Source organism: Otolemur garnettii, unplaced genomic scaffold, assembly GCF_000181295.1.
Source record: "Otolemur garnettii isolate 467f Iridium unplaced genomic scaffold, OtoGar3 scaffold00021, whole genome shotgun sequence".
NCBI classification, from domain to species: Eukaryota; Metazoa; Chordata; class Mammalia; order Primates; family Galagidae; genus Otolemur; species Otolemur garnettii.
In genome coordinates, this window is record NW_003852416.1 from 19,114,857 (window position 1) to 19,125,835 (window position 10,979).

The window sequence follows — 10,979 nt, forward strand, 5'->3', positions numbered from 1 at the left end:
GGCTGGGGATTCGAACCCGCCACCTTAGGTGTACGTGGCTGGCGCCTTAGCCGGTTGAGCTATAGGCGCCGAGCCTGTCCTTACCAACTTTAACAAAGGCCAAGATCCAGCCATACTTTAATGGACCCCAGAGGCATCTTGAAGGCATTTCCCAAGCGGAAGAAAATTCATGCCAATCCATCATCAAAAGCACTTGCAAAGATTCCCAAAAGGGAAGAGGGAGAAGAAGCAGGAGGTGAGCCAACCAATCCTCAGAACCCTACTCTGCCGCACTTCCAGAATCAGATCTTGGAGCTGACTCTGCCTGTACAGGGCCTGCAGGTCTCTTTTACCTGCCTTGTACTGAGCTTCTACCCTGGTCATTGACAAGCTATTTGCTGTGTTATCTTCTTTCTCCAAGATCTGCTTCAATCAGAAGGCTCTCCTTGATTCCCCAGAAAATGACTAGGAGAATCTTTTGCTTCCAGGAAGCTGGGGGGCAGGGCAGGGCTGGGGTTTCCAAACAGAAATCATCCTCCAGTCCCTAGGCTTACTATAAATTGTTTCACGGCCAAATTGACAAATAAAGGCAGAGATTTGGGGGATGGAGGTGTTAGGTCTGCTAGACTAAAAGGGCAAAAAGTATACAATAGCAAGAAACATGGCTCACTGCCTATAATCCTAGCACTTTGAGAGGCTGAGGCAAGTGGATTGCTTGAGCTCAGGAGTTCAGAGACCAGTGTGAGCAAGAGTGAGACCCCATCTTTACTAAAAGTAGAAAAACTAGCTGGGTGTTTTAGTGAGTGCCTATTGTCCCACTTACTGGGGAGGCTGAGGCAGGAGGATTGGTTGAGCCCAAGAGTTTGAAGTTGCTGTGATATCATAACACTCTACCCTAGGCAACAGAGTGAGACTATCTCAGAAAAACAAAAGAAATTTGTGGTTTGTTGAAAGAATAAATGATAGGCTTGGCACCTGCAGCTCAAGCAGCTAAGGTGCCAGCCACATACACTAGAGCTGGTGGGTTGGTATCCAACCTGGGCCCACCAAATAACAATGACAACTACAACCAGAAAATAGCCAGGCTTTGTGGTGGGCACCTGTAGTCCAGCTACTTGGGAGGCTGAGGCAAGAAAATTGCTTAAGCCTAGGAGTTGGAGATTGCTGTGAGCTGTGATGCCACAGCACTCTATCTGTGACAGCTTGAGGCTCTGTCTAAAAAAAAAAAAAAGGAAAGAATAAATGATAAAATGAAGGGATTCAGAGAAGGGAGGGAGAAGGCATTTATTTGTTCATTCAACATATATTTATAGGTTACCCAAAGTGTGCCAGATTCTGTCCTAGGTTCCAACAGAAAACAAGGTGTATAAAAATCCTTGCCCCTTACATTCAAGTGATGGCCCACTTTGCTCTATGCTTGTGGTAGAATCCCCAGAAGGAAGGATGTCTGGACAGAGGAAAAATAGTTGTTTTGGGGGAAGGGACTGTGAATAGTTCATTCAGATCATAATCAGGAAGTTAACAAAAGTTAGGTTTCTGAATGTCCCTCTGCAGAGTGGCTGAGCTCCCTTCGGGCCCATATTGTGCCCACTGGCATTGGACGAGCTCGAGCAGAACTTTTCAAGAAGCAGATTGTCCAGCATGGTGGCCGGATATGTCCTGCCCAGGATCCAGGAGTCACTCACATTGTGGTGGATGAAGGCATGGACTATGAGCGGGCCCTTCGCCTCCTAAGGCTGCCCCAGCTGCCCCTTGGTGCTCACCTAGTGAAGTCAGCCTGGCTGAGCTTGTGCCTACAGGAAAGAAGGCTGGTGGATGTAGCTGGATTTAGCATTTTCATCCCCAACAGGTGGGCTGCTCCCTGTATTTTTTCAAATGTTTTCTGGCAGCATCTTGAAATTATTCTTGAGTTACTAAACACTATCATCTTAGACACATTGGAAAACCAAGGTTTCAGAGGAGAAGATAAGGAACAGAAATAGAGTAAGACCTTTCTTATCTTTATCTCCATCACCATCACTGCAGGTATTTGGATCAACCACAGCCCAACAAGACAGAACAAGATTCTACTCCTAGTGTTCATGAGGCTGTGCTTATGACAGCCCTTTCTCCTCCCTCCACTCGACCTGTATCTCCTCCTCAAAAGGCAGAAGAGGCACCAAGCGCCCAACCCCAGGTAGAAGCTTCTCAGCCCCTATAGCTCCCTGGTTCAGAAGATTCGAGACCCCTGAGAAAGGAGGACTCTATTGTGAAGCCCTTTAGCTCTTCCCAACACTCATCACTGCTGCATTCCCATAGGCTATTTCTACCCCATACCACTGGGTAGCCTCGGGTGAGGTACTGGGTGAGCCAAATGGAACATGGTCCCACACTTAAGGAGAACTAAGTCTAGTGTAGAAGGTTCAGCTCATTCTTGGGCCTGACTAGGAGACTCCTCTTCCCAGAAACACAACCCTTATCTTTGAGGAGATTTCCTCATGGAGGACAAGAATTTATTGTCTCTTTTCCTTTTCTACCTCAAGCCCATCTCTGATGATGAAACCAGTGATAGTGAAGAGATGCGGGTTAGCACAGCTGATCTGGAAGCTCTAATCAGTGGCCACTACCCCACCCCTCTTGAGGGAGATCGTGAGCCTACCCTAGCACCTGATCACCTGGATAAGTGGGTCTGTGCACAGTCCTCAAGCCAAAAGGCCACCAATCACAACCTTCACATCACAGAGAAGCTGGAAGTGCTAGCCAAAGCCTACCGTGTTCAGGGAGACAAATGGAGGGCTCTGGGCTATGCCAAGGCCATTAATGCTCTCAAGAGTTTTCATAAGCCTGTAACCTCCTACCAGGTACCTAGGGCAATGGTGGTGGTGGGGGTCTTCTCTTTACTAACCAGTCACTAGTGGGATTCAGGTATAGTGGTTAAGATTTTGTGTTATCTGAGATTTACACAAAAGGAAAGAATATGAGATTAATGAATGATTGAAAAAATCATATTAATTATTGAAGCTGGGTGATAGGTACTTGGGAGTTCATTCTATTATTCTCTTTACTTTAGGATTTTTTTTTTTTTTTAGACAGAGCCTCAAGCTTGTCGCCCTGGGTAGAGTGCCATGGCATCACTGCTCACAGCAACCTCCAACTCCTGGGCTTAAGCAATTCTCTTGCCTCAGCCTCCCAAGTAGCTGGGACCACAGGTGCCCGCCACAATGCCCTGCTATTTTTTTGGTTGCAGCTGTCATTGTTGTTTTGGCCGGCCCAGGCTGGATTCGAACCCGCCAGCTCAGGTGTATGTAGCTGGCGCCTAAGCTGCTTGAGCCACGGGTGCTAAGCCAACTTTTGAATTTTTTTACGCTAATTTTTTTGGGGGGGGGGTAGGAAGGGCTTTTTTTTTTTTTTAAAGAGACAGAGTCTCACTTTGTTGCCCTTGGTAGAATGCTGTGGAGTCACAGCTCACAGCAACCTCCAACTCTTGGGCTTAGGCGATGCTCCTGCCTCAGCCTCCCAAGTAGCTGGGACTACAGGCGTCCACCACAACACCTGGCTATTTTTTGTTGCAGTTTGGCCGGGGCCAGGTTTGAACCTGTCACCCTCGGTATATGGGGCCGGTGCCCTACTCACTGAGCCACAGGCACCACCCTACATTAATTTTTTTTAAAGTTTAGACTTTAGAGTACAACAGACCAGAATTTTCTGATTCTATGCAAGTTACTTAAATTGTCTGAACATCAGTTTTATTATTAACAAGAGGGACTAAGAATAGGCTTGGCACCTGTAGCACAGTGGTTACGATGCTGGCCACATACACCCAGGCTGGCAGGTTGGAACCCAGCCCAGGCCAGCTAAACAACAATGACAACTGCAAAAAAAATTAGTACTAATAAAAAATAAAAATAGCTGGGCATTGTTGCAGGTGTCTGTAGTCCCAGCTACTTGGGAAGCTGAGGCAAGAGAATTACTTGAGCCCAAGAGTTTGAGGTTGCTGTGAGCTGTGACGCCACAGCACTCTACCAAGGGTGACATAGTAAGACTCTGTCTCAAAAATAAAAAAAAAAGGGACTAAGAATAGTAACTATTAATAGTGTTCTTATGAGGCTCAAATGAGATGGTCCCTGTAGCACAGAGCCTAACATACAGTAAATATCAGCTCTCACCATTGTGATCATGATAATGGTAGTAACTAATATAATTATTCTGTACTTCTCATTGCTGGTCTCCATCCCTCTGGGAAACAAGAGATGAATAATACAGCCCTCATTCCATCCAAACTTCTCATCTTTATCTATGCCTGAGCTTTACACAGCCAGTCCAGCTTTACACAGACATCTTCCCTACCACTGGCTCTGCCCCTCCAATCTCCTCACTTCTTTTTGCCTCTGTTTCCTTCTCCAGGAGGCCTGCAGTATCCCAGGGATTGGAAAGAGGATGGCTGAGAAGATCATAGAGATCCTGGAAAGCGGGCATCTGAGAAAGCTGGACCACATCAGCGAGAGCGTGCCTGTCTTGGAGCTCTTTTCCAACATCTGGGGAGCTGGGACCAAAACTGCCCTAATGTGGTACCATCAGGTCACTCCTTTACCAAGCCCCCACAAAGTTTTGCTTTCTGTCAGAGTTCCTACTCCAGAGTTCTTTTACCGTGTGCTCTGATGGGAATGAACCCAAACCAAAGAGACCACTTTTCAAGGGACCAGAGCACATCTAGATCGCTCTTCCAGCTCCCAGAATAGCTTTGTTGCTTGGTATCCTTGAGGTATAGGCAGGGACAAGAAGTACATCGTTCTGTCCCCAGATCAGCAAGGGCCTTCCTAAAGGAATCAGGCCTCAGGGCTGCATGTCCAGAGCAGTGGATCTCAAATCTGGCTATGCCCAGAATCATCTGTGAGCTTGGGAACAAGGAAGATGCCCAGGCCCGTCCCTGACTGATGAATTATGACCAGTAGTTTTGGATTGTGGCATGTCTTCCATGTCCCCTGCCTTTCCCAAGTCCCAGTGTGTACAAACCCAAGCATCTGAACTTGATCGTACCTTAGACCTTCCCTAGAGAATCTGGGGCAATGGAAACCTCATGTGTGTGCTCATATGTACCTCTTCATTAGTCTCATGGCCTTCATTTCTGCCTGCTTTTATTTTAGGGCTTCCGAAGCCTGGAAGATATCCGGAGCCAAGCCTCCCTGACTATCCAGCAGGCCATTGGCCTGAAGCATTATGATGATTTCCTAGAACGCATGCCCAGGGAAGAGGCTGCAGAGATTGAGCAGACAGTAAGCAGATGTCCCTGAGCAGTGAGGAGAGCCAGGCCCTGCCCTAAGGTCCTAACCCTTCAGCTGGGGAGCCCAGCAGGCAGAGGAGGCTGTAGATCACCAGAGATTGAGGAAAGAGCAAATTGAAACTACAGCTGCTGGCCTAGAGCATGGGGAAGTAGCTTTGGGAGGGAAGAACTGCATCACCAGCTCTGGATTAGAACTTTCTGTAGCCAGGCATAGTTAGAACTGGATTAGATGTTAGACTCGTGTTAGGAGTGCGTTAATGTTAGATTAGAGACAATTTATCCAGATTACTTAAGGATACTGGTGTTTGAACTAGGGTAGGGTAGAGTGGGTCAAGGCAAGGATTCTTAATGTTTCACCAATTTCTTTGAAAACCTGATGAAAACTATGGAGTTTTTTCCTCCCAAAATGCACAGATGTGCTAAGTTTTATCTCTCTATCCAAATGTGTAGATCTTCTGAAGCCCACTCAAGGCTGGTTCAGGATTTATATAAGAGTACAATACCAGTAGGATCAGGATCAGGGTTAGAAAAAAGCACAGTGAAGATTGAGTTAAGGTGAGGCCTCTATTAGGAATAAGATTTTCTTAATGTTGGTTGCTTTTGTGTTAAGATTTGTAGTTATCCAAGAAATACAGTTTGGCTAATATTACGGTTTTGTTAGAGATTATGGTCATATAAAACTTAGATGAAAGCCAGGCACAGTGGCTCACGTCTATAATCCCAGAGCTTTAGGAGGCCAAGGCAGGAGGATTACCCAAGTGTGGGAGTTTGAGAGTAGTCTAGGCAATATAGCAAGCCCCTGTCTCTTAAAAAAAAAAAAAAAAAAAAAAATTAAAAATTAGCCATGTTTGGTGGTATGCACCTATAGTCTCAGCTACTTGGGAGGCTGAGGTAGAAGGATTGCTTGGTCTCAGGAGTTTAAGGTTGCACTGAGGTATGATGGAACCACTGCACTAGATTAGAGAGAGACTAGGGTACATTTAGGGCTAGATGTATCATTTGGTCAACTGACATTAGGATTAGAGGCTGCTTTTCATAGGCAAGTGTTGCGCACTTTGGTCAGGGATTCTGATGGGATGGGCCCCTTCTGACCCAATTTAGTTGAAATCAGCCTCCAGCTCTTTTCCTGGCCACAAAACTATGAGACCCGCACAAGATGGATAGATAGGCTTCTTTGTCCACCTGTCATCAGGCTTTGGTGCCAGTGATAACACTGTCACTCAGCCACAGTATCCAGGCACAGAGAATGCCCTAGTCACCCCTTCCTCCCCCACCCCACCCACTAGAACAGAATAGGCTTCCCACCTGGCCTCCCACTTGCCCTACCCCCGCCCCCCCCCGCACCCCCCACCAAGGGCTCCAGCCTTAGGAGTTTGATGGTATTACTCATCTGGGCCGCCTCTTCCCATTCTCCTGGGAGGCTCAAAAAGGGAATGAGGGGATTAACAGAGGCTGCCTGTCAGAAGAATTGAACTGTCCAGGGCCCCAGAAATCTTGGTGTCCCAGGGTGGAGGCGGGAGGCCATCTGCATGTGAAAGGCCTAGCTATTTCTGGGTGGAGGCTAATGCGTTTATTTCTCCTTAAGGAGGGATCAGCCTTCAGCTGAAGGTCCCCTCTGTCTCAGTTCCCTCCCCACCAGGAAAGGATATGAGCATTGCCTCAGAATTTCCACCCCTCCCCACACCCCCTTTGCTTTCTTTTCTTTCCTTTCCCACAAGAGCAGTGATATTTTTGTGTTCCATTTCCTCCCAGGCCTGGGCCTGGGGTACACTGCCAGCCACCTGCTCAGACTTCAAGCCACAACTCACATGCTGCCTTTAGCTCTAATCCATGGATACCTGGGGCCACTGAGACCTTCCAGGCATCTAGCCCCTAGTCTTACATGGAATTTCACAGATCTGGCATGTGGGTTGGGGCAGGGGCCAAGAGAAAGTGTCTCTCTTTGCTCTTCTTCTTTTTTCTTTTTTTTTGAGACAGAGCCTCAAGCTGTCCCCCTGGGTAGAGTGCCGTGGCATTACAGCTCACAGCAACCTCCAACTCCTGGGCTCAAGCGAGTCTCTTGCCTCCGCCTCCCATGTAGCTGGGACTACAGGTGCCCGCCACAACGCCCGGCTATTTTTTGGTTGCAGCCGTCATTGTTGTTTTGGCGGGGCCGGGCTGGGGATTCAAACCCGCCACCTTAGGTGTACGTGGCTGGCGCCTTAGCCGGTTGAGCTATAGGCGCCGAGCCTCTCTTTGCTCTTAAAGAATCCCGGAGGTGCCCTCCTTCAGAAGCAGAGAGAGCAACTTCTTACATCTCTCCTCAGGCCTCCTGCAGTGTGAGCCTTCTTTTCTGTCCAAGTGAAGCTAGAGAACAGCAGCTCCCCAGGGTGGATTCCCTCAGGCTGGCAGCAGGTTTCTGGGGATTGATTGGCTTGAAGCATAAACTGAGGGTATTGGCCTCTGGCTCTGGGAAAGCCCTGGTGCTGCCCTGGGTGAGAAACTTCCTGTCAGCCCACAGCCCCTCACCCCTCATTGTTCTTTCCCAGGTTCGGGAAGCAGCCCATGCCTTCAACCCTGGGCTGCTGTGTGTGGCATGTGGTTCATTCCGTCGGGGGAAGGTGACCTGTGGTGATGTGGATGTGCTCATCACTCATCCTGATGGCCAGTCCCACCAGGGCATCTTTACCCTCCTCCTTGACACCCTTCGACATCAAGGTATAAGCTCCATCTCTGGGTGAGCAGTTACATTCTCTAGGCAGGGGGCAGGGAAAAGGTGCTTTGTGAGAACCACATCTTTGTCTCATCTCTCAAGGACACCAGAAATCTCAGTGTCCCAGGGTGGAGCTGGGGAGGTGATTTGCATTTGAATGGCCTAGGTGTCTAGGTAGAGGTCAAGGGAGATGAGACAGCTCCTCCTCACCTTCATGGAGGTGTCAAATAGGTGTAGCTCATTCAGCTACAAGCTGAATGTTTCATCTTATCTTTCTGTGACACTGTAGAGGACAAGGGAAGAATTACTTCCCATGTTTTATAGATAAGGAGATAGGCCCTGAAGGGACAAGATCACTGAGCAGATAAGCGGGCAAGCTAGGAATAGAGACACCAGGAGATTAGGAGAGACTTGGGAGGATGGGACAGCTGAGGGCCTGGCTCCCTGCCCTCCTAGCGGTCCCATGGTATTGGCCCAGGATTCCTCACAGATGACTTGGTGAGCCAAGAGGAGAATGGCCAGCAAAAGAAGTATCTGGGTGTGTGCCAGCTCCCAGGGCCAGGGCGACGGCATCGGAGACTGGACATCATCATCGTTCCCTACAGTGAATTTGCCTGTGCTTTGCTCTACTTCACTGGCTCTGCCCACTTCAACCGTTCCATGCGGGCCCTGGCCAAAACTAAGGGCATGAGCTTGTCGGAACATGCGCTCAGCACAGATGTAGTTCGGAACACCCAAGGCTTCAAGGTGGGGCCTGGCCGAGTGCTGCCCACCCCCACGGAGAAGGATGTTTTCAGGCTTTTAGGCCTACCTTACCGAGAACCAGCCGAGAGGGACTGGTGACCATGGTTCTCAGGGAGGTGTAACTGAGCTTTCCACCTGGCCACCCACTATTCCCCTTCAGGCTCATCTGGCTGAACCTCACTACTTGAACCACCAGTCATCCTCATCAAGGCTGCTTCGAGGGCTCTGGGCCTAAGAGAAAGCCAGCCATCTCCCAGACCAGAATAGGCTGCTGTCTTTTCTCCCTCACCACTGCCACTGGAAGTTCTGCAAACAGCTCCTTACCCCATTTTAAGTGATAACAAGTAGCTGGTTTGAACCCCCAAGGCATCCTTCTTCCCCACCCTGGGAAAGGTCTAGCTGCTGGGGTCGGATAGAAGCCTCAGGAGGACAAGCAGCTATGCCCCCAGCATCATGCAGACCCTTTGAAGCAGGTGATGAAACTACTCCACATGTATTCCCTCTATCCACCCTGCTTCCTGTGCAACTGGCAGGCTGGGAAGGGGCTGCCCCAGGCTCAGCAAGGACAGCATTTGGAGATCCAGGGGCCCAGTAAAGTGCATTTGACATTCAACCTGCGTGGTTTGTGAGCTGCTACAGCCTGGTATGCCTTTTTTCTCCCAGGCAGGCACAGAGATGGCTCCATTAACTGCCCTCCAGACAGGCCTGGCCTGAGTCAGCTTCTGAACTCAGAATGGGGGCAGGGGCAGATGTTAAAATGGAGAATTATGGAATTGGCACTAGGATCTCACCTATGAGCATCTCTTTTGTGCCCTCCTTTAGGCCAGGCTGTCAAGAGGACATAAACAAAAGTGACAAGGCTCATAGGAAATGATCAGGAACAACTAAAAGGTGACCTATGCATTACTGACAGGAATAGGGTGGTAGTGGTCAGGGAAGGCTGCCTTGAGGAAGGGAGGGGGGGAGTAGGCTGGCAGGGCAATACCCTGTTTGAGAGGGGTCAGCAGGCTCTGGGGCAGTTAAGGACCAGCTTTCAAAAGGATTCTGTATGCTGAGAGTCAGGAAAAGGCCAGGTTGATAGAAGATTGGAAGTTGAGCTTTGGGGGTTGGTTTGATAGAGCAGATAGGAGTAAGTCCAGCTGGTGGGGTCAGAATAGTTAGCTGAGGCTGGCCCTTGTGGGACAGAGAGACTTGGTGGGAGAGAAAGGGATGTGGAAGGAGGCTTGGGCATTCCAAATATGAAGAGTAGTGGGCACAGAGGCCAGAGAGGGAGCTTATATTAGAGAAGCAGTGAAGAGCCTGCAAAGGCCCCATGATGTAGGAGATTTTGAGGTAGCACAAGGGGGATGTAGGCTCAAGTGTGCTGGATGGTTACAGCAGACTGTAACCTGAAGTGTGCTGGATGTGGTGTGCATGAGCATAAGTGTTTATGTTAAGTCCATTTGTCTCTGTCAGTAATTTCCAGAGCTGGCCTTTGTCTGCCTCGTCTCCATCATGGGATCTTAACAGCCTGAGAGTAGGCCCCCTACTCCAGCTTAGATTCCTAAAGTCTAAGCCACAGGGCCTTACTAGTATGGGTCATACTGAGGAAAGAACTAGAAACCCATGGAGTGTGGGGGGCCCTTTCACAGCTGTGTGCCAACTATGAGATAGCCACATCAAAGGCCCAGAAGCCTCTTTGAAGGCCAACCCTCACCCTCAAGAGCTGCTACTCCCAGAGGGGTGTGGCTGCCAAGGCCCTGGTGACTTGGGGTGGATAGGAGAGGAACCGAAGAAACTGCTGGGCCCCTAGATGTTAGGTCTGCTTTTGGCCCCTCCTTCAAGCTCTGTTGCATCTACCTGGGACTGGCCCCTCAGTTCCCACCTCTCCATAGCAAGGGTCATGTCAGCAGAAACCCAAAGACTGTGGTGTCTGGGTCCAAAAGTTGAAGTTGTATCTCTCTTTGCTTCCCATCTCAGTGTCCTAGAATGCTTCAGGCCCAAAGAGCAAGGCCTATAGGGCTAGGAGCAGAGGGAGCCAGTGGGCAGTGAGCTGTAGTTGGCTGAGTTAGCCCCTTCCTACACAGGAAATTCCAAGGACCACAGGGAGGGATAGTGCTGATTTTGTCTGGAGTCAGGGGGCTAAACCCCATTCCTGATACCCCTCCCCATCTGCCTTAGTTTCTTTCTCCATGAGACTCAGAATTTGGGAACTGCCTTCAAATCATACAGATTCCTGGTCCTACCTTCCGGCCAGAGTAACAGGTCATGGGATAAAAAAGGAGAGTGTCTGGGCCAGTACTTACTTGGTTTTTCAGTCTGACA

General features: G+C 49.2%; 1 protein-coding gene across 2 annotated transcripts; it reads left to right on the top strand.

The window, feature by feature from the left end:
- Positions 1-76: 76 nt before the first annotated feature.
- On the top strand, positions 77-9,288 carry POLL (DNA polymerase lambda). 2 transcript variants are annotated; one of them, XM_003787245.3, is made up of 8 exons: positions 77-235; positions 1,534-1,828; positions 2,005-2,155; positions 2,502-2,819; positions 4,363-4,536; positions 5,103-5,231; positions 7,768-7,936; positions 8,410-9,288. In XM_003787245.3, the coding sequence occupies exons 1-8, from the start codon at positions 121-123 to the stop codon at positions 8,772-8,774; spliced, it is 1,716 nt and encodes a 571-aa protein (XP_003787293.1). In that variant the 5' UTR covers positions 77-120; the 3' UTR covers positions 8,775-9,288. The 2 variants fall into 2 exon arrangements, with proteins under 2 accessions (XP_003787293.1, XP_012659109.1); XM_012803655.2 differs by lacking the exons at positions 1,534-1,828; positions 2,005-2,155; positions 2,502-2,819 and having other exon boundaries at positions 170-235.
- The last annotated feature ends 1,691 nt before the right edge of the window (positions 9,289-10,979 follow it).

What these genes read in the sequence shown, in the direction of transcription:
- POLL (XM_003787245.3), top strand. Translation starts at nt 121, where the DNA reads ATGGACCCCAGAGGCATCTTGAAGGCATTTCCCAAGCGGAAGAAAATT. An exon ending in AGAGGGAGAAGAAGCAGGAG is followed by an intron (nt 236 to 1,533) that starts GTGAGCCAACCA and finishes GTCCCTCTGCAG; the next exon opens with AGTGGCTGAGCTCCCTTCGG. An exon ending in CTGCAGAGATTGAGCAGACA is followed by an intron (nt 5,232 to 7,767) that starts GTAAGCAGATGT and finishes GTTCTTTCCCAG; the next exon opens with GTTCGGGAAGCAGCCCATGC.